Below are 19,459 nucleotides of genomic sequence, written 5' to 3' on the forward strand. Positions count from 1 at the left end.
GCTCGATGCCGTCACCGCGCCAGTCACGGCAAGAGTAGAATCGAGGGCCGTCGCCCCGACGACGTGCAGCGTGCTCGATGCCGTCACCGCGCCAGCAATGGAGGCGGTCCCTGTCGACACGACGAGGTTGCCTTGGTGCAGCGTCGTGTCGCCAGTTCCCTGGATGTCAAATATCGGTGTCCCCACTATCACCTCGGCCTGGAGGATGTAGAAGGAGGGAGGAGCCGTAGCAGCTGTCGTTGCGAGATACAACAAGGCTTTTGTAAAAGCCGCATCGGTGGCGTACACGGCTGCCGCATGGACCGAAGTGGCCTTTTGCGTGATCGACGTACCACCGTCTTCGACAACGAGGCCCGTGGTAGAAATCGTAGCTCCTCCGGTCGCGACTTGAAGACCCGCTTTGATGACAGCACCACCCGCGTCGACGAGAAGACCGCCGTTGGAAATCGTGGCGCCACCCATGACAACCTCGAAGCCTCCGACCCACACCTTGGTGAGGCCAGAGCCGTGGACGGAAAAAAGCTGAATGTTGTTGGCTTTGGCTTCGAGTAGGTAGAAGCCTGTGTTGGCGGCACGGCTTGTTTGAATCGTCGCCACGGTGCCACCGAACGCGTTGTCGGTGGAGGTCACTGTCAACGCGGCCGCCGTCGGATCTTGGTTGGTCACACTGGCACCGCCGTTGCTGATGGTCGTGCGCCCAGACGACTCGACAGCAAACGCGACCGTACTACTAGCCGTGCATTTGAGTAAAAAATAGTCTGTCGCGGGGTAGGCCGATGCCGTTGCCGCCAAGACGGACAGCACCGTGCCCGTGAACGCGGCGTTGGTACTTTGAACCGTTGTCGTCGTCGTCGCCGTCGTCGTGTCGGTGATCGTGGCGCCCCCCGAGAGCACCTCGAAACCACCGCGACGTACCGTCGTCCGGCCGTCGCCACGCACATCAAACACCGCTGTCGACAGTCCCGACGTGTACGCAGCAATCAAGTTGAACGCACTAGAGCCCGCGCGAGTGGCTTGGAGCAGGAGTACGTTGCTCGTATACGAGGCGTGTCCAGCGACGAGACCGAGGACGGCTGCATTTTGAGCCGAGGCCGACACCGTCGCGCCGCCGTCGACGACTTGGAGACCGCCCGTCTGGATCGTCGCGCCCGATTGAACAAACAAAGTACCCGACTGGATGCGGACGTTGCCGGTGTTCCAGTACGTGTGGCCCGCGCCGTCCATATAGAAGAGCGTAACCGCGCTAGCTTCGATCTGCACCATTTGAAAGTCCGTCGCACTGCCCTTGATCGTGTGGATGCGCAGTGCTGTGCCTTGGAACGTCGTCCCCGTTGGCTCGATGAGGAACCCGTCGCGCTGGTCCAGATTGTCGGGGATGTTGCTCGGCTGGTTGCAGTCGATCGCCTTGTAGTCCATAAAGCACGTGCAGAGACCAGTGGCAAAGTCGCAAATGCCGCGGTTCGAGCAAAACGCGTACTCTAATGGCAAGCTCAATCGGGAACAAGAAACAACGAGTCGTCGGACCGACGAGGTTGGCCGTGTTGCCGTCGACAAGGCTGCACGACGGCGTGTTGCTGCTCGTGACACCGAGCACGTTGCAACTGAATTGACTCAGCGCCGGGTTCCCGTCGTGCGTAAACACATTGTTCTCCACCGGCGTCAATGGCCACGACGTGAACGTAATCGTATACGACGCACCTACCCCACGAGAGGATGTGGCCTAAGGGTGTTGCAACCAACCGTACCGCCCGTCGTGCCGTCGATAGCGCCTTGCACGCACGTCGCACTCCCAACAGTGCTAAGACTGCTGATCGCCGCCGCACAAATCGCATTCGAGTTGGCGTTGCCATTCGCCGGCATCGTCACCGAGCGCCCGTTGAACGTAAACGTCACGGTGCCCGCAAGCGCCGACCCGGCACCGGCGACGGTCAACACCACGCTCCGGTACGTCTGGCCTGTCGTGAGCGGATCGTCGTTCTTGGGGCACATGCCTAATCAGATGTCAATCACGCGGCGCTCAGTACGACGCACGTACGCAGAGAGCAGTCGGGGCCTTGGTAACCGTAGTCGCAAAAGCACGCCATCATCGAGTTGGCTTCCCAGTTGGTGTACGCTGGACCGGACCCGGTGCCAGTGTCTCGGCCGTGCGCGAGCGCCATCATGGCCGTCGATTGGCACATGCCGTGGCCCGAGCACGAGTTTAAGCACACACCTACGCAGCTTGCAAGCATCGACTACGAATCGAATGGCGTACTTCGCTGGCACGCGTCCCCGGCGAATCCATCAGCGCATGTGCACACTCCTTTGATGTAGTCGCACGTCCCTCGGTTCGAGCACTCCATCATCGAGTGGGCCGTGTTGGCCGCCAACGCCTTGTCGGACCACGCGATGCCCTTTGGGCAGGCGCGGCGCGAGCAGTCGGCGCCCATAAAATTGGCAAAGCACGTGCATTTGCTAGCAAAACAAACATGAGTCCACACGTATATCTGCTGGTCGAGTACTTGGCCGCGCCGCACGTGCCATGCCCCGAGCACATGTTGGCGCAGGTGCCATCGGCAGCGTCCCAGGCGCTGAGGCTGAGCGCAACAAGGAGGTTTACGAAGCGCATTGATTGATGCTCGGCGATCCGACTCGAAACGTCGTTTGAAGCGCGATCTTGCGCCGATGGTGGTGACACGCACGTTAAACACACGCGTTAAATGGTGCGTGCAACGACGGTTTCGGTTAAACGCCGTCGTCGACACCCAGGCACGCCTCAAGACAATCGCATACCGACCGCACGCGTACCTCAGGTGTGGGCTACAGCCCACGCATTCCCGTGTCATAAACACGATTTTGACCATCCAGCTCTTTTGTGGTTTGCAAGGTAGCATCACCAGCAACTCGGAATCGGCATTTAACGCATTTATCGTTTTTAACGCATTTAACGTGTTGGTCGATGCAACCGCCCCAACACGGCGCTGGTGTCCGACGGCAGGCCCTTGTGGCGACGCTGCTACTTTTGCTGCCGCGCATTCATGGTGCATGTCCCATCGCACCACTCAGTGGACGTATCTGCAACGGCCACGGAGACTGCAACGTCCTCGGCGAGTGCGTCTGCGACAGCAGCAGCTTTGGCTTCGACTGCTCGCAAAGTACGATGCCATCGTTTTTGAGCAGTCGTCATACCTTTCTAGTGCGCTGTCCAATCGGTCGAGCGTGGGCTGGCGACGCGACTGGTGTCGACGCGATCCACGGCTTGGTCGAGTGCGCCAACCGAGGCGTGTGCGACCGGACGACCGGGCTTTGCAACTGCGACGCGGGCTTCACCGGCACGAATTGCGCCCATCGTTGGTCTCTGTCCGATGATCCTCTCGATGAGTCTGTGTTGTGTATTTAGTCGCATGCTTTTCCTCTTGCTCGTTGAGCGGTCAGTGCCTCTCTATGGAAGCGTTGGCCGCAGCCATGAGCCCCTTTGCCTTCACCTACACGGGCGTCTGGGACGCGACGTCGATTCACGGCTGCGTGTGCGACGCTGGCACCGGCGGCCCCGACTGCTCGCTTCGTACGGTTATCTCATTCTGGTTAAGTCTGTTTTCATAATTCAATTCAGAGTTATGCCCGCCCGGTGACGACCCGATGACGACCGGTCAGGTCAACGAGAAGCAGCTCTTGCGCTGCACCGGTGTCGGCTCGTTCCAGCTCAAGTTCAACGGACAGCTTTCGGCTCCGATATCGAGCTCAGCCACGGCGCCGCAGCTCACCAATGTGCTGCAGGTACTAGGTGTCACAACTAGGACATTCCCTTGACGCACTGTGACGCAGGGTCTCGGCGGTGCCGGCAAGTTGACAATCACATACTCGCAAGGCACACAGTTATGCGTCAGCGCGGGCTCCAACGTGGCCACGATCGAGTTCACGTCCCGCTTTGGCCCGTGCGTGCGGCGACCGTTGCTGTTGGAGGATCTCAAAGCTGGGTTGTAGACAGCCGCCCTTCCTCGTGCAAACTGTGAATGCGCAAAAACTACCGAGCATGACCGGTGGCAACGTCATCGTGGCGCACGGCGGCGCGGCCATTGGTGGGTTTGTCAGTGTCCGCGGCTCGAAAGAATACCAAGCGTGCAGCAATCGCGGTGTCTGCGACACGAGTGAACACACCGTCGTCATCATACGAGCTGTACCGTGTATATGAGTAGGCCAGGGGACGTGCTCGTGCTATCTCTACCCGATGCCCGGGTATCGATCGAGCGATGGCTACGGCAACGTTGGCCTGCGCGGTGACTGCGGCGCCCCCGACAATACCAATTTCTACGGCGGCCCTATCTCTGGGTGCCCAGGATACCTTCCATGCAGCGGTCACGGCATGTGCTCGGGCTCCCCTGCCTTTGCGTGCAAGTGCTCGCCGGGCTGGACATCGGGCGATTGCTCGCAGCGTACACTACACCAACCTTTGGATGTGACGTAACGTTGGGTAGGCGCTTGTCCGACGGGCGCTTCGTGGTTTGCGCTGCCAACGTCGACCAATGTCGCGCACAAAACGCCCGAGACGTGCTCCAACACGGGACTCTGCGACCCAACGACGGGCACGTGCACCTGCTTTCCTCCCTTCACCGGGGCCGCGTGCGAGCTCCGTGCGCGTCACCTCACAATACTTGACCATTGTTGACCTGACCGCGTAGTCGACTGCCCGTATGGTCCTGACAGTGCCACTCCGTGCTCGGGCCACGGCTCTTGCCTCACACTGGCCGAGTTGGCGGCGGCGACAACCATGCAAGGTCTACCTGCTGGCTTCACGTACGGTGCCAACCCCAACAACCCCGCGACGTGGGACGCCACCATGATCCAAGGATGCAAGTGCGATGACGGATTTACGGGCCATGACTGCAACCAACGTACCCTCTACTCGCTCGACTCGACCAACAACATTTCAATGAGGGTTAGGGGTATGTCCCACCGGCGACGACCCGGATACGACCGGTCAAAACAATGCAGTTCAACAGGTCACGTGCGCAGCGTCGTCGGGAGTCTTCCAACTAGGCTTCCGAGGCGCGTACACGGACCCACTGCCGTTCAACGCCCCTATGCTCGACGTTCAAGCCGCGCTTCTCGGTCTTTCGACGCTGCACGGTCTCTCGCTGCAGTATTCGCACACAGGCAAGCGTACGCCTACCTCAGAATCGCACTCACAAGCGATACAGGGGCCTGTGTTGGCGGCAATAGCATGACTCTGACGTTCACGCAAGACTTTGGCGCGCTCCCAACTGTGCAACTGCTGGATGCGTCGCTCATACTTACGTCGCCGTCGTCTGTCACGACGCTCGTGCCTGGCAGCAAAGAAGACGCCGAGTGTGCGAACCATGGCCACTGCGACACAACCCAAGGCGTCTGCGTCTGTGCGCGCGACTATGCCAGCAGCGACGGCAACGGCGGACCCGGCAACCGCGGCGACTGCGGCTATCGACGTCAGTTCTTCATGGGCGAGGATAACGCCGACGTCGAGGCTTGAAGTACGACTTGATTACATTGCGCCGTCGAGCGGGAGGACATGCATATCGTAAAAGCGGCGGAGCAGGCTTCGACAGTGCACATACGGGTTGGCAAGGCAACGCTCGTCGTCGGTCTCTTGCGCAAGTACCTGCAGTTCCTTGAGACAGTGTATGTACTGCTCCTTCTGACTCGTCTTGATCATGGCCACCACGAGTTCTGATACGAGTCTGTATCAAGTTGATAGTATCTCGAAACCTTGATACATCGCAACATGGAAACGTACAGTGCAATCGTTGGATTCGAGTGGTCGAGGAAATGGAGGAACCGCAAGAGACCCCCCGCGCGCGAAAAGAGGTGCACATCGTGGAAGAGATGCTTGACGACGAGCGCAATGACGACACCGACGTCATCACTCTTGTCCGCCACCTCGTTTGAGAGGGCGTCGAGACCGATAAGAAAAATATCGCTCGAAATATCGCGAAGGAGACTCATGTCCAAGGCAAAGACGCCATGGCGCAGCGCTGCGAGGAGCGTGCGAGGTGGCGCCAGCGCATGGACCGGCCGCGATCGCGCGTATGCGTAGCTCAGACGGCGGGTGCACAGCTCAAAAATGACGCGAAGGACCGGCAAGAGCACAAGGGGCGAGGCTTCCTTGTTGTCGAGCAGCGTAGAAACGACGCTGTTGACATCAAGCAGCAAATGTTCGCTCTATACCTGTCTTTCAGAGCCGAGATTCGACGCGCAAAACGACGTACTTGTGCGCTTCCAAAGCGGCGTTGGACGACGATAGCTAGAACATGCACCATCGCGACGCGGCGACGCTCGACCGGCGATCGAAGCGCTTCCCAAAACTTGGTGCGGGCGGCGGCGCGGAGCCTGCTGCGGTCGCACACCTCGTCGCCGTCGTTGGCCTGGCCAAACACAGGTGACCCGAGTCGGTTTGCATCGCAGAGAAGCTCAGATAGCCAGCGCTACCGCCTCGTTGGTGCCGCAGATCTCGGTGGCAGAGGTCATGGGGTACCTCGCCTTTGTACGCGTCGTCGCGCGACTCGATTAGCGCAAAAACCTTGGCAAGAACGACCGCATCCGGCGTCGCGTGCAAAGCGTCCAGCGTCTGAACACGCGCTGTCTTGAGTGCACTTGCGAGAGCCGCACTCTGCTTGAAATACTCGTCCACACGCATCTACATGTATCACAATATCAAGTTGATACATGGATCCATGGAGCTACCAGATGGAAGAGCTCGTCGAGAAACGCCGTATGGAGGTCGCTGATGATGTTGTTGCCGCCCAGCGGCGACGACGGACGGCTCGACGGGTACATGGCAAGTCGACTGGGAACGCCAGCGGCGAGACACGCCTCGTAGAGCCACTCGGCTTCGTGCACTGGCACGGGCAGGTTGGCCTTGGTGGCGTCAAATAGCACCATAAACACTAGGCGCTGGACAGCGATTGACGGCGTCGTGTAGTACAGATGCAGTAACGTCTCCAAGAGCTTTGGCGACGCCGAAAAGACGTCGAGTCCGAGATCAAAGGTATGGCGCCCGGACGCCGGGTCTGTCGGTAGAACAAGCGCCGACACGGACGCCAGTCGATGGCTGCTTGCCCGGCGAAGTGAGATCGTCTCGCTGCTTCGGCGCTCAGCGCAGCGAGGATGCGTCTCGAGCCCAAGAAGTCGCGTCAGGTAGAGGCCAAAGACGAGACCCTCGACAAGCAGCACGAGCGTTGGAATGTCGTGGACGCCATCGAGAAGCGACAAGATCACGCCGGACGACGACAGCGGAACGAGGCGATCGAGGACCCACGCGTCAGAGGGGTGCGTCAGCGACAGCAGTGTGCGACTCATGCACGCCACCAGCTCGTCATCGTCGCTCGCTGCGAGCGCGACCGTGCGCTCGGCCATCTCAAGCGCCAAATGGAAGAGCTCCATCGAGAGAGTGGCGTCGATCGAGTCGGCGGTACTCACGCAACCCAGCAGCGCAAACGCCAGACGCTGCGGACGCGGCGCCGGTTGCCGCACGACGAGCTCGAGAAAGAACGACCGCAGATCGGGCACGCTGGAAGCAGCCGCGAGTGCCGTGAGATTGCTTGCGAGAAGGTGCCACAGGAGCTGCGAGAGGTGCATCTCGGTCGTCGTCGGCGGCGTGTGCTCCAAGAGCTCGAGGTATGTCGCTGCATGCACCTGCAGCATGTCGATAGACAACGGCGGACCAGGCCACGGACACAGCGCACGGCCACTTGGCGCGGTGTCCAGAGCTTGCTCGCGGTGCGCCGCAATCTCGGACGCCTTTTCCGACGTGAGAGCTGGGTTCGTGTGCACAATCTGGCAGGATGGGGCGCCCAAGACGTACGCGTCGGTCGTCCATGGCCCATACATCTCGGCATACGCTACGTCGCTCTCCAAGAACGTCCTCACCGGCTGCTGGTACCGGGCGCGTAGGAGGCGCTGCGCTTCGACCACGTCCATTCTTGTACGATTTGCGATCTTCCTGCTGGAAGATCCGGCTGGGATTCTGGTATCCGGATGCAACCGGCTGCACATCGGCAACGTTCACATGCCAGCGCCAGATACCAGACAGATACCGAAATAAGACATGGTAATTGCTCCAACGTCGACTCTCTGGACGCGTGTCCTCTGCCCATCTTGTTGACAAAATACTGTGCCATCGCGGCTGCTGAGGCACTCGGACATCGTCTCTCTACATGCACGTACATCTCCGTGTCAAGGCGCTGCGCAAACGCTTCGAGTCGAGCGCCAGCTACGTTAAATCACACACTGACCAGGCAGACGACATGGAGAAGCCATGAGCTCGTGAGAAACATGACAACAGCTGACATCTTTGATGCTGCATCAAGTTGATTCTTAGTCGATCTTTTCATGGAGATTGGCCACGGGCGTGGCCATCGGCAGGAGCATCGAGACGAGGTTTTGGTACGTGGCGTACTTTGGGTACTTTTGGATTGTGAGGTACTCGGTGAGGCGCGTGCTCCCTTGGAAGAGCAGGTGCAACAGCAGCGCACCAACGAGCGTCCAGTTGTGCGACCCGCAGGCCACAACCGAGAACGAGTAGACAACCCACCAAATACTAGTCAAGCAACACAGCTCGTACCAAGAACCACCGCTAAATACAACATACCTGATTTCAGCGAAAAAGTTGGGGTGGCGCGAGTACGCAAAGAGGCCCGTCGTGCAAAAGCCGACGTTGTACGGCGGCGGCAGCTGTGCCAACGTCTTGCCCGCCTTCATTTGCGCCCACCTACATCATCGCGTGAGCTGAGTTCGTCGTATGTAGTGCATACTTGGCTTCTTGGAAGGTCCATTGCTGCTGGTCGGCCGTCGTTTCAAGCCCAAGAAGGCCAAGCAGCGCAAGAGCGAGGACCGAGTCCCACATCGACCAGCTCACGTTGCCGGCGACCCACGCGTTGAAGACCATGTGAAGCGGGCACGTAAGAATGCAGAGCAGAATGTTCTGGTAAATCGCAATGAACGAAAATGAAAAGAGGTGCCAGAGCACGGGGTTGGGCACGACGCTGCGGACAAACTCCCAGCGATAGTCCTACATGCATCGTGAGGCTAAACCTGATGGCATCGCGTACCTCGCCTGTCCACGAGTAGCCGCCACGCCGGTAAAAGTTGTATGTGAGGCGCAGCCCCCAGAGCGTAATGATACCGACGACAACACTCATACGGGTGTCGAAGCCAAGGCCGCGGCTGTAGCCGACGAGGAGGTAGTTCCACGCATACGCCACCGGCACGAGCGACCAGAGACGGTCGACGTGCGAGTAGTTGCCCGTTGCCACTTGCAGCAGAAAGCACACAACGCCCACGCCGAGGCTCAGGAGGAGGTTCGAGAGGACCGGTGGCAACTCCGCGTACGTCGTCGCCGTCACAAGAAGCGCGAGCGCGTCGTTGTAGCATACAACAACGTTGGCCGACGAGAGGACCTCGGGCAGCGTCGACACGCAAGAGATCGCCATGTTGGCAAATTGCACTTTGCCGGCTTTATACGACCGAGTGCGCACCGACATTCAAAATCATTCCAATATAGCCAAAACACTCACCGTTAAGTATCTATTGGATTGTCGACTCTGAAACGTCGCTGGACTTCGCCATTTTTGGCGCCTTTTGATTGGCTAGTGCAACAAACTTGGCATTGTACTAACGTTAGTATTGTGTTTTGATGCGGCTAGGGATTCTCAGTGAACTTTCCCTGGGTTATATTCTCAGATATCCAAGTAGAGATTCTACTAGCTATTACCCATCGACTGTAGCAAGATCAACTCATGGGGCAAGGAAACCTTGATTGTATTGCTGACATTTGTGTACGAGTAGCAAGTACACTTATGCGTTGTCGTCAGTGTCGGTAATACTCTTGGTCGAACTTCGCTCGGCGATGCTCTTGAGCGCTTGCTGTCGCAGCTCCTTCTCCTTGAGTCGCTGGAGGCACGCAATCGCTTCCTTGCGCTTCTGGCTCTCGATCACTTGGGTCCGAAGCGCTGTTTCTTCCCGGGCGACCTTCTCGGCCGCGAGCGTTCGTGGCGACAGCGCGCGGCCGTCTTCTTGAATGGCCACGACACGGCTGCTCACGAGCAAGCGCGGCGGCGTCTGTCGCACAATCAAGGACGACCGGACGATTTTCGGACGCTTTGCCTCGGGCGGATCCATGGACGTGACCGTGGGCCACCGGTTCTGGACGTGGGCGCGCTTGACGACGCTCGTGGTCCGCTCGAGACTGTGGGCGGCCGCCACCTCTTCCTGCCACGCGTGGAGCCTGCACACGATGTTCTCAAAAGAGCCAAACCAGAGTCTCGAAGCGCGTACCTTTGGCGCGCGCTCGCGATGGCCGCCGTCTTGGCTGCTTGCATGCCCGCGAACGACTCGCTCCGAGCCTTCTCGGCCGCCGCAGCCTCGGCCCGTGCTACACCACGAGTCATCCGTGTGAGCATTTCATCATACTACAAGCGCCGTACCAACGCGGATGGCGTTGGCTGCCGTCGCATATGACGTGATCGCGTCATCGCACGCCGTCAGTGCTGCGTCGTCGGCACTCTCGGCGTCGAGAGTCTCTAGAAGCGCCTTGGCCGCTGCGGCGAGTGGCGCAAGAGCAGCATCAGAAGCACAGAGCTCCTCGCTGTCGAGGTCGGCCGCATGCAACGCGGCCGAGAGCGCCCGCACACGCGCCGCGCGCTTGAGGACAGACCGAATGTGCTGGATCTTCTCAAGAAGCGTCGACGTGCTGTCGCCCCACGCGGAATCGAGCGCCTGCAAGAGCGCGTCGGCGGGGCCGTCGGCGTCCGTCACTTGCTTTTGCACTTCGTGGTACTCGGCGAGCATCACGAGGCGGGCAAGTGCTGCGTTGACCATGCAGTCGGCTTCGTCCACGTCGTCCCGCAGCTTGTCCAAGTACGCACGCACGTCGTCTTCATTCGCTTCGTCGTCGATCGAGATCGGGTGCGACGTGATACTGCGGGCTGCGGCGATCGCTGCTTTGGCCGCACGAATGTCGGCGACGAGCGCGGGATGCTCCAGAAAGGCCGAGCCCGCAACGCGATCGGCAAACTTGGCTTCGATCCCGGCAACGTGGTCCGTGCTCGTCTCGCATTGCTGGGCGACGCGCTGCTGCCATTTTTTGCGCGCCAGCGCAAACTCCTTGGCCTTCCGCGCATCGTCGAGTGCTTTGAGATGGCTCTCAAACCCACCGAGTGCGAGTTCGAGAACCTCGACGCCGCGGGTCGACGGTGCCTTCTGAGCAGCGTCCAGCGCCCCCAGTGCGTGCTTGAGCAGCTCAATCATCTTGGCGTCGACGCCATCGACCGCGGCCTCGGCGTGGGCTTCAGCGACCTTGAGACGACCGGCTAGAGGCTCGATCGCAGCGGTCGCTGCTGCGATTTCGGCCGCGACCGCCTTGGCACGCTGCTCGGCCTCGGCCAGCTCGTGGGTCTGCTGGATCCGTCGCTGCTCCCGCGCAAACCTATGATCCTTCGTGCGGCATTTCACGTAGCGTTTCCGAAATACATACCGTCGCTGGCGAATGTTGGCGTCGCTGAGGTACTCGGTCGTGTCGAGCTGGATGGAGAGCGGTACAATCAACTTTGGGTGCGCCGTCTACGCTGCTAGATCAGAGGCGACGACAAATTATCCCACAAAGCGTACGTGGCACAAGACGCGCTGGCCCTGCATGCACTGAAGAATCGCAACGACGCTCTCGTAGGCCTTGAACTGCACGTACACGTCAAAATGCACGGTCGCCAAGATGCCGTCGTCCGCGACGTCTTCGGGTGGCACCACTTCGACGTGCCTATGCATATACGCGCGTCAGGCGTACGCTTCGGGACTACTTCACACGGTACGCGAGCGCGCCAAAGAGCGCAAAGAGCTGCGAGAGCTTGTGCGCAGCGTGGTTGTAGTGCGTGAGCTTGGCGTCGAGATCGGCAAAGTCGGCCGTGTTGACGTCAAACCACTTGGCCGGGAGGCCTCTCAGATGGACGGTATCGGGGCGACAGCCTTTCATCTTCTTCTCAAAGTGCATGGTATTTGCGGGCAGCGGGCTGGCGGTCGCGGCTGCGTCCATCTCGGCCACTTGGATCTCGATCGCGTCGCCGTTCGCGTACACCGTGTGGTTGGGCATCTCGTTGACCGTGCGCAGCGCGTGCTCAAACCGAGCGCGCTCAAAGAACGTGAGCGCGACGACCGTCGTGCCCTGGAGCTTGGGCGACGGCAGCACGGCTGCGTGGTCAAAGACCACAGCCAGCGTCTCGAGCATCTTCTTGGCTTCCCAGAAGGACACGGTCGACTTCTTCGCGCCTTTGCCCGGCCGGAAGATGAGGCGTCCGCGGAAGGCGTCGCGCACGACGAGGCCGGCGTCGCCCCATGCGAACGCGTACTCGGTCGAACGAGCGGTGGCACCCACCATATTTGTTTTTTCCGACCAACCGAATGCAATAAAATCGGATGGCGAGCATACAAAAAACAAGATGTGAGGGTAGCCAATCCCATCGCGCCCATCTGTCCCAAGATACCTTGGACAGCTCGCAGTCGACTCGGCTGCAGCCTACTCGTAGCATGCGTCTCCTGGGAGCGATCGAGAGGCTCATGACGACTCCAAGGTAGAGAGTATACAGGCGCTTGGATGGCAAGCTCGCTTCCTATTGGAGCACGCCAAATGCGAGATTGCACTTTGTGTTGAAGTGCGTTCGTTGCACCCTTGCACTTTAGTACATGGAAGCGATTATAACATGGAGGGCACAGACTCAAGCTGCGGGTAAAAGCCGAGGTACCACTCAATCAAGAGCGTGCGGCGAGACGCTTCACAGGACGTCGAAATGGCTTCGTAGAGCGACGTTGCCAGCGACGGGTGGGCAAACACGATTTGCTCGGCGATGCGCAGGCAAAAGGCCATCGACTTGAGCGAGACAACCTTGAGCAGCTCGAAGAAAAGGCGAGCGAGCGTTGCCGCCGCGTCGGGCTGCGTCCCAAACGTACGTCGGATGGTCTTTTGCATCTCGAGCGCGAGGTATGCGAGGACGGCGTCGTCGTCGACAGCGAGAACGTAGCCAAGGCTCGTGGTGAGCACGTCGATCGGGGCCGTGATTGGGTAGCCGGCGAAGAGACGGCCGACGTAGACCGCGGCCATCTATACACACACCATGGTATCGCATCGAGTATTGGCAACGAGAGGGCCTACGTCCGCGCCCCGCGGTCGCCGTTGGAGCAGGAGCGACCGAATCGCCCGGTGGCATGCAAGAGAGACCTCCACAAGGTTGTGACTCAAGCCACGGAGCGCCAAGCAAAACGTCGTGTCGGCAGGCAGAAAGGGCAATAGCTGCAAGTAGCAAGCAAGCTGCGGGCCCCGGATGCAGTCGGCATCCAGCGGCACAAGCGCGTCTGTCGCGTCGAGGGCGACGAGCAACGGCGCCACGAGCTGCTCCATCTACCCACAAGAGTTATGGTATGTTGCGTCGTATCGATTGGCCGTACCTTCGACGGCGGGATTGTCGTGACAAGGCGCATCTGAAGCTTGCGCAGCAACGGCGCCTCGGTATCGGGGCTCGGCACACAGGCGACGTGAGATATGGACGCCAGCGCAAGTGCAGCAAGGGACACATTGCTAACAAGGTTGAGACATGCGATGGCCACGCCGACCGTCAAGACGCGGAGCGGGGGCAGCGCAGCGGCGAGGGGTGCCAACGCCTCGGGAGGTACGTCCGACGTGAGCATGTCATGGAAGGAAGGGACGAACGACGACGTCGATGGCCATGTATGCTTGAGAAACACGGGGTAGATGGCGTAAAGACTGTGGACCGCAGCTGCGACACCGTGGTGGACGCTCTCGAGAAGCCGCGGCACGAGCGGTGCTGGGAGCGTCGCGCTTGCGTTCACGATATCGTGGCAGAGGGCGGCGACAGGAAGGCGGCAGGGCAGCGCGACACCAGACGCCAAGCTTGTCGCAAGGAGATGAAACATGCCTTCGGTCTCGAGCACAGTGCTTTCGGGCGTGCGCAACGCGCCAAGTGCCGGCAAATGGCGACTTGTCAAGAGCACGATACCGATCCGGTGTGCGATCTCGTCTCGGACGGGTCGATGGACGACTTTCCGTTGGCACTCTTGCAGCGCCTGCAGCAGCGCGCTGGTGTCGGCGGCCTGCGCGAGACGCTGCTCGACGGCGACTATCGCGAGGGCGACCGCGAGCACGAGGCCGTCGCCGTGCTGCTCGGTGAGAAGGTGCAGCAGGCTGCCGTCATCTGCAGGCAGCGACGATGCAAGAGAGCGCTCAGCGTGCGCCACGATCTCGAGATCCCATTGGTCGTTTGGAGGCGACGGAAAGAGGGCGAGGAGGTCGGCGTGGACCGCACGGCCTGTCCGCGGCAGCTCACTCATGATGTTGACGCAAGCCCAACTGGATTGGACAAAGCGAAGGGCCATGTGCAGCATTTTAGCCAATCACGTTGCTTGGTCGTTGAGGATCATCCTTTCGGGATCAAGCGCGTCAACTAGGACCGAGCTGCGTAGCTATGGCGAGCTCTAACCTCCCGTGTACTCTTGCCCAGCACCCAAGTACTCGATGGGGTATCTCTAACTCAATAATCAAAATATCCCGGCGCGTCAAGGTCGTGAAGATCGACGCAGGACGACAAAAAACCTTTGCCAAGGCAACACGGTATCCAGAGGCAGCGAGATTCGCCAGAGTGTCGTAGACTCTGCTCGCGGACCAAAGCTAGACTTTTGTGCGTATACACTACAGTCCTTTGACGTATAGTGCACTCTGGCGGCTTGAAGCGCCGTCCGCGTCCATCCCTTGGCGTGGCACAGGGTGTGGCGCGCGTCTTGCAGAATGGTGATCAGATGATTGCCGGATCGGCACCAATCAGCGTCCGGCGCCGTATCCGGACATCCAGCTCAAGCGCCAACCAAACCGCCCGACGCATGGAGACGCTGACCCGCAAGCCGCGCGCGGGCCCCGTGGCCGTCACCACGAACGCTAGCCTAAGCCTGTCCTTCAAGCTACCCGCCGCCTTTGCCGCGTCGCTCGCGCAGTCGGCGCCGGCGCCAGCTCGGGACGCATGGGAGAGCGACGAGGACGAGTCGTGGGAGACCAAGGCCGACGTGCTGCTGCAGGTGGCGCCCATCGAAGACACGAGTATGGGCGCATGGCAGGACAACCTCGAGGCCTTTCCAGATGCGTTTCCGCTCCTGCTCGTGAACCTCTCGCGCTTGAGCCTCGAGCACATGGGCACGCCGCTCGCCACCAACGACGACGCGGCCCGCGTCTCGGCGTCCATCCAAGACGTCTTTGACTCGTCCAAGTTTTCGTACGTCATTGAAACTCTCTTCGAACAAGAGATTGCAATCCATACAACGTACGGCGCCTGCAAGCCGTACCTGACCTACCTCCACGGGCAGTCCAAGGACGTGTGGGCGACTGTCGACTACCCGGCGCTCGTCGATGGTGAGGTGCCGCTGAGCGAGCTCCTCGCAGTCATTGAGCGGCCAACGCAGTGGACGAGCGTGAACCACGTCAAGGAGTACATGGCCAAGACGTCCCGTGACATCAAGTGGAAGGCGCAGGTGCTTGAAGAACTCGAGTACTTGGCGGCATTCGAGCAAGACGTCAAAGACGCCGCCGACGCACAGCTTCGCCTCGACATTCACAATGTACCTATGATAAGTGCCAAGTTGACTCGGAGCTCATGCAGTCATAGCTCTCGAGCCTGCGAGACTCGCTGCTCCAGAAGCTCGCGATGCCAGGAAAGAAGAACGCGATGAGCCGTCGTCTCGACCAAATGCAACTCGAGAGCGTCGAGACGCAGCTCGCACCTCTGTTGGCAACCTTTCTGGCACCACCGGCGCCGCCAGCCAAGTTTTCAGACGTCGCTACGTACACAAAGGCGGGCTTGGACTCGGGCAACACGGGCGTCCTCGACATGATCCTCTCAATGGTGTTTTCCCGACTACCGCAACCACCGGCCGTGGCGCTCGATGCGCACTTCACCTCGCTCGTACAGTCGCACGAACACGTCCGGCATCTGTGGCTCCTGGATTTCGGGCGCCTTCCCCCGCGCACGACCGTCGACGACGACGGCGACGTGGTCGAAGTCGAACCACCGATACCTCGCGTCCAAGACGTTGTTCGAGAAGACGAGATCGCACCGGTGGTCGTCGCACCGCCGACACGAGCGGTTGCGGACGACGAGGACGTGGAGGACACGGAGGCGCCGATCGATGCTGGCAATGAGAGCGATGCGTACAAGGGTGACGCGGACGACGACGAGAACGACTCGGAAGCGGAAGCCGCGGCCGCGCGCAAGCGGCAAAAATCGCAGCAGAAAAAAGCCAAGAAAAAGGCCAAAAAAGCAAAAGAAAAGGCCGAATTCACGCCGTTTGCCTGCGTGCGCGGCCTCGCGTTGCTCAAGCTCTCGGAAGACGAGCAGCAGCTGTACGGCTAAGCGACGCATGTAGTACAGTAGTAGAAATCCTAATTTGACAACCACAAGGGCTGCGGTCATTCCTTGTGATCCTTACTTCTTCTTGGTCGATGCGATGAACCCGTGTGTCTCGAGGACGTTGCGGGCCGCGTTGGCAATGTGCTTGAAGCGGTCGGGCCCGAGCTGGATACCGCCATACCAGCGCGTCACGAGCACCGCCTAGGATTGATGTATGCACTTGATATTGCGTCAGTGCCATACCACGTTCTCGGCGTGCACCATCTCGAGCAAGTGCGACATCTTGCTGCCGGCACCGTGCTCGCCGTCTTCGTCGCAGTCCTTGATGATGTTGGCGCCTTGCACGATGCGGTAGGCCTGCAGTTCATGCGCGTGATGAGCTGTGATGGAGATGACGATGGTTGACCAGCATGTTGTGGGTGGCCCGCGCAATCTTGCGATCCTGGAGCAAGTACTCGACAAAAGCATTCACCTACGTAGCATCACCATTGGTGAGGACATGTTGCTTCCAAGGTAAGCCCAAGGATGAAGCACCTCGTCCACCGAGTGCACGGCCACGGCATGCGCCTACACGATGATGCCGGTTCAACTTCAAGGTCGGCGAGCGAATGAAGATGACCTGGAAGGTACTCTTGCGGTCTGTGATCGGGTCGCCACGCTTGATGAGCGAGAGAAATGGCGCGGGGGGTGCGTTGATAGGCGCGTCTGGAACACCGCGTGCAATGGCGTCCCAGTCGACCTCGGCTGTCGCGAGCGACTCGGGCTCGTAGGTCGTAAAGGCGCCAAATTTCTCTCGTGCGCTTTCAATCCACTCGTACAAACACACTTGGCCGGCGCTGCGCTCGTAGATGGCGTGCTAGTAGACAAACAGGTCAAGTCGTCGAACCCGTGACCGACGTTGTACCAAGTCGGCGAGGAGCTCGTCGCGCTGCGCCGTCGTGACGCCAAACGACTCGTAGACCTCAGCGATCGGCGGCTCGTGCGACGGGTATGTGGCCGGCAAGTGCACGAGCAGCTGGAGGCAAAAGTCCCCGGGCACGGTCATAAAGAACGACCTTTGCGCTTCGCCGGTGGCCTCGGCCCATGCAAAGTCATCGCCGTAAATGGCCTACAAGCGGCGAGGTGAGCGCGCCGAGGGCGTATGTAGTAGCTACTTGAAGCGCTTCTAGCTCGTCCGCCTAATGCGCCGTGAGATCATTGCAGAGCAACATGGAAGCAGTGCGACCTGTTGCTCTCGGTTTCCGTCCATCGCTGTGTATGACGACGCCGACCCAATGTGAGAAAGGCCAGCCCCAGAGGTCTAAACCGACGCCACCTACGCCACATCTTCGGCACTTTTGTGGGTACCATAATGCGTCTAGCTCGTTTGCTTGGACCACACTAGTTCAAACCAAGGCTGTGCGAGCCGTCCACAAGGACGCGGCGCCAAAATCTCGGCGGGAGCAGCCTTCGACACCAACGTCGACATTGGGTTTGGGTGCGTCTAGTCCTCTCTGGCCATGCCTCCGGATACCGGGTCGGCAGAGGTGCCAGTGTTACCCTACACCATGCCTACACCCACACTTGCTATCCCCTAACCACCACCAAGTTGTACAGTAGTAGGTTTGGAAATAGGATAAATGCTCTAGAAAGGTTATCGATGCACTTGCGTGGGTATCTGGAACCGCTTCTCGAAGGCGCAGGAGGGCGACGTCACCAGATCGCGTCAACAGCGTCGTCGAACAAGCGGGCTCGGAGGAGCGATGCGAGGAGCCATCGCTCGTTTGCCGACGAGCACGGAAGAAAGTAGATTTCCTGCCAACCCCGTACCTTCTATCAGCACAGCTGGTGGATGAAACAGCGAGAGCCCGGCGCAGGTCGGGTGGGCGCATGTCGCGTTCTCTATGTGGCAGCATCTCATCCGAACAGCAATGAACTAGGATCCTCCCTATGCACCGGCGATCTGTGCCACTGTGGCCGCTTTCGTCGCCAACACCGTCACCTCTGACAGTGACAGTGCTCGATCAACGCCTCGTGGCCGCGTACGGCGATGGCGTCGAGACTTGGTTCGTGCTGTGTGTCGACGACGGCCTATCTCACCAGTGCCACCACCCCATCAATGTTTCGAGCCGCAGAGATGCACAAAAGGAGGCTTCCTGCGCCGGGCTCTTGCTATGTCGAGTCTCTGGTTGCGCTCGCGGTCAGTAGCTTCCCCGTTCGTTTGTTGGCCAACAACCAAGCGCGATCTTTTGGCTCTTCTGATTGGCGCGCAGCCATGGTCTTTCAAAAAATGGGCCAATCATATGCGTCCGCACTGGCTAAGGACTGTGCTGCAGCAACGCCATGCGATGACGACCAATATGCAGCTGCGTCCGTTGTACCGACATACCTGCAACTGGGGCGCGGGAATGGATTCGCACAAGTAGTCGTCGACCCACGTCCCATCTTGTCGGTCATGCGGTTGGATGATCGGCAGACGTGCGGCTTCCATTTTACGATGGTACTGGTTAGGCGAATGCATTGGACTCGCGTATTGAATCTCTAGACCGTGTACACCAAGGCCAGAGGTGGTCACATTCCATTTTGCGCTGCAGGACCCAGATGGCCGACACCCAGGACGCCGCCGCCTTCACCGCCGAACAAGACCACGCGCTAATGGACGCCATCGAAGCCAGCTACCTCCGTGCTCGAGCACGGCTTCCCCACAGACCTTCAAGGGCGTCGCGACTACATCGCCCGCGCCGTCCCACCATCAACGGGTCGAGCCCTGTCCCTCGCGATGCAGCAGTCGGCCCGACTGATGCACTGGTTCATGGTCTCGGGCCCCGACGCGAGCGCCATTTCTTAATTTGTTTGGCACCTCGTGGGAGGCGACGCGCGCCCGGTACCGCGTGCGCGCCGTCGAACGACTCCGTCGCGCAGCCGGCGAAAAGCGCATCGAAGCCGCGCGTGTGGAAGACGCGCCGTATCGAAGAGCATCGCCACGCTGAAAATAGTACTGGTACCAGTACGTCCTCAGCGATTTTTCTGGCGCGCTGTGTGATATCCTGTTGCAGATCGACGCCGAGCTGAAG

The 19,459-nt window shown here is 59.8% G+C and overlaps 8 protein-coding genes across 10 annotated transcripts in view; 2 read left to right on the forward strand and 6 right to left on the reverse strand.

Moving 5' to 3' along the window:
- The window catches only part of SDRG_11637 (hypothetical protein), a gene marked incomplete at its 3' end in the record, with an annotated part of 2,838 nt that extends 186 nt beyond the window's left edge, over positions 1-2,652 (reverse strand). Inside the window, exons 1-6 of the mRNA XM_008617683.1 lie at positions 2,502-2,652; positions 2,255-2,454; positions 2,036-2,212; positions 1,746-1,991; positions 1,525-1,698; positions 16-1,478 (exon numbers count right to left, since the gene is read on the reverse strand). Of these exons, the coding sequence (XP_008615905.1) occupies positions 16-1,478; positions 1,525-1,698; positions 1,746-1,991; positions 2,036-2,212; positions 2,255-2,454; positions 2,502-2,608 (2,367 nt within the window). The 5' untranslated portion in view covers positions 2,609-2,652. The remainder of the gene's footprint in view (positions 1-15; positions 1,479-1,524; positions 1,699-1,745; positions 1,992-2,035; positions 2,213-2,254; positions 2,455-2,501) is intronic.
- A 266-nt stretch (positions 2,653-2,918) lies between these two features.
- Positions 2,919-5,559, forward strand: SDRG_11638 (the record flags this gene model as incomplete). 2 transcript variants are annotated; one of them, XM_008617684.1, is made up of 11 exons in its annotated part: positions 2,939-3,134; positions 3,177-3,329; positions 3,380-3,544; positions 3,593-3,756; positions 3,805-3,914; positions 3,964-4,127; positions 4,176-4,412; positions 4,455-4,610; positions 4,659-4,871; positions 4,921-5,133; positions 5,178-5,485. In XM_008617684.1, exons 1-11 carry the CDS (start codon positions 2,939-2,941, stop codon positions 5,483-5,485), a joined length of 2,079 nt encoding a protein of 692 aa, XP_008615906.1. The 2 variants fall into 2 exon arrangements, with proteins under 2 accessions (XP_008615907.1, XP_008615906.1); XM_008617685.1 differs by having other exon boundaries at positions 2,919-3,134; positions 3,177-3,544; positions 5,178-5,559.
- On the reverse strand, positions 5,498-7,932 carry SDRG_11639 (hypothetical protein; the record flags this gene model as incomplete). Its single annotated transcript, XM_008617686.1, has 5 exons — positions 5,498-5,693; positions 5,750-6,174; positions 6,222-6,437; positions 6,488-6,649; positions 6,697-7,932. 5 exons carry the CDS (start codon positions 7,930-7,932, stop codon positions 5,498-5,500), a joined length of 2,235 nt encoding a protein of 744 aa, XP_008615908.1.
- Positions 7,933-8,186: 254 nt separating this feature from the next.
- Positions 8,187-9,450, reverse strand: SDRG_11640 (hypothetical protein). Its single transcript, XM_008617687.1, has 4 exons — positions 9,063-9,450; positions 8,766-9,022; positions 8,603-8,722; positions 8,187-8,551 (listed from the first exon to the last, which is right to left on the reverse strand). Exons 1-4 carry the CDS (start codon positions 9,441-9,443, stop codon positions 8,329-8,331), a joined length of 981 nt encoding a protein of 326 aa, XP_008615909.1. The 5' UTR covers positions 9,444-9,450; the 3' UTR covers positions 8,187-8,328.
- Positions 9,451-9,740: 290 nt separating this feature from the next.
- SDRG_11641 lies at positions 9,741-12,460 on the reverse strand. Of its 2 annotated transcripts, none has more exons than XM_008617688.1 (6): positions 11,817-12,460; positions 11,620-11,764; positions 11,486-11,571; positions 10,437-11,437; positions 10,288-10,384; positions 9,741-10,237 (listed from the first exon to the last, which is right to left on the reverse strand). In XM_008617688.1, exons 1-6 carry the CDS (start codon positions 12,377-12,379, stop codon positions 9,808-9,810), a joined length of 2,322 nt encoding a protein of 773 aa, XP_008615910.1. In that variant the 5' UTR covers positions 12,380-12,460; the 3' UTR covers positions 9,741-9,807. The 2 variants fall into 2 exon arrangements, with proteins under 2 accessions (XP_008615910.1, XP_008615911.1); XM_008617689.1 differs by having other exon boundaries at positions 11,812-12,460.
- Positions 12,461-12,589: 129 nt separating this feature from the next.
- On the reverse strand, positions 12,590-14,357 carry SDRG_11642 (hypothetical protein). Its single transcript, XM_008617690.1, has 3 exons — positions 13,444-14,357; positions 13,151-13,396; positions 12,590-13,099 (listed from the first exon to the last, which is right to left on the reverse strand). The coding sequence occupies exons 1-3, from the start codon at positions 14,341-14,343 to the stop codon at positions 12,695-12,697; spliced, it is 1,551 nt and encodes a 516-aa protein (XP_008615912.1). The 5' UTR covers positions 14,344-14,357; the 3' UTR covers positions 12,590-12,694.
- A 487-nt stretch (positions 14,358-14,844) lies between these two features.
- On the forward strand, positions 14,845-16,480 carry SDRG_11643 (hypothetical protein). The gene is made up of 2 exons (XM_008617691.1): positions 14,845-15,618; positions 15,666-16,480. Exons 1-2 carry the CDS (start codon positions 14,890-14,892, stop codon positions 16,407-16,409), a joined length of 1,473 nt encoding a protein of 490 aa, XP_008615913.1. The 5' UTR covers positions 14,845-14,889; the 3' UTR covers positions 16,410-16,480.
- Position 16,481: 1 nt separating this feature from the next.
- SDRG_11644 (hypothetical protein) lies at positions 16,482-17,655 on the reverse strand (the record flags this gene model as incomplete). Its single annotated transcript, XM_008617692.1, has 8 exons — positions 16,482-16,607; positions 16,650-16,763; positions 16,813-16,878; positions 16,941-16,973; positions 17,026-17,262; positions 17,311-17,514; positions 17,561-17,584; positions 17,632-17,655. 8 exons carry the CDS (start codon positions 17,653-17,655, stop codon positions 16,482-16,484), a joined length of 828 nt encoding a protein of 275 aa, XP_008615914.1.
- Positions 17,656-19,459: the final 1,804 nt, after the last annotated feature.

The sequence above is a fragment of the Saprolegnia diclina genome, assembly GCF_000281045.1.
Source record: "Saprolegnia diclina VS20 unplaced genomic scaffold supercont1.43, whole genome shotgun sequence".
Taxonomy (NCBI): domain Eukaryota; phylum Oomycota; class Saprolegniomycetes; order Saprolegniales; family Saprolegniaceae; genus Saprolegnia; species Saprolegnia diclina.

Excerpts from the sequence above, each read along its gene's own strand:
- SDRG_11642 (XM_008617690.1), bottom strand. The coding sequence starts at position 14,343 with ATGAGTGAGCTGCCGCGGACAGGCCGTGCGGTCCACGCCGACCTCCTC. Across the intron at positions 13,397-13,443 it reads CGACAATCCCGCCGTCGAAG|ATGGAGCAGCTCGTGGCGCC; the intron begins GTACGGCCAATC and ends TCTTGTGGGTAG. Across the intron at positions 13,100-13,150 it reads GGCGACCGCGGGGCGCGGAC|ATGGCCGCGGTCTACGTCGG; the intron begins GTAGGCCCTCTC and ends GTGTGTGTATAG.
- SDRG_11640 (XM_008617687.1), bottom strand. The coding sequence starts at position 9,443 with ATGGCGATCTCTTGCGTGTCGACGCTGCCCGAGGTCCTCTCGTCGGCC. Across the intron at positions 8,723-8,765 it reads TGGACCTTCCAAGAAGCCAA|GTGGGCGCAAATGAAGGCGG; the intron begins GTATGCACTACA and ends GCGATGATGTAG. Across the intron at positions 8,552-8,602 it reads AACTTTTTCGCTGAAATCAG|TATTTGGTGGGTTGTCTACT; the intron begins GTATGTTGTATT and ends TTGCTTGACTAG.
- SDRG_11643 (XM_008617691.1), top strand. The coding sequence starts at position 14,890 with ATGGAGACGCTGACCCGCAAGCCGCGCGCGGGCCCCGTGGCCGTCACC. Across the intron at positions 15,619-15,665 it reads TTCGCCTCGACATTCACAAT|CTCTCGAGCCTGCGAGACTC; the intron begins GTACCTATGATA and ends ATGCAGTCATAG.
- SDRG_11641 (XM_008617688.1), bottom strand. The coding sequence starts at position 12,379 with ATGGTGGGTGCCACCGCTCGTTCGACCGAGTACGCGTTCGCATGGGGC. Across the intron at positions 11,438-11,485 it reads GCCAACATTCGCCAGCGACG|GTTTGCGCGGGAGCAGCGAC; the intron begins GTATGTATTTCG and ends GAAGGATCATAG. Across the intron at positions 10,385-10,436 it reads AGCCAACGCCATCCGCGTTG|CACGGGCCGAGGCTGCGGCG; the intron begins GTACGGCGCTTG and ends CTCGTGGTGTAG.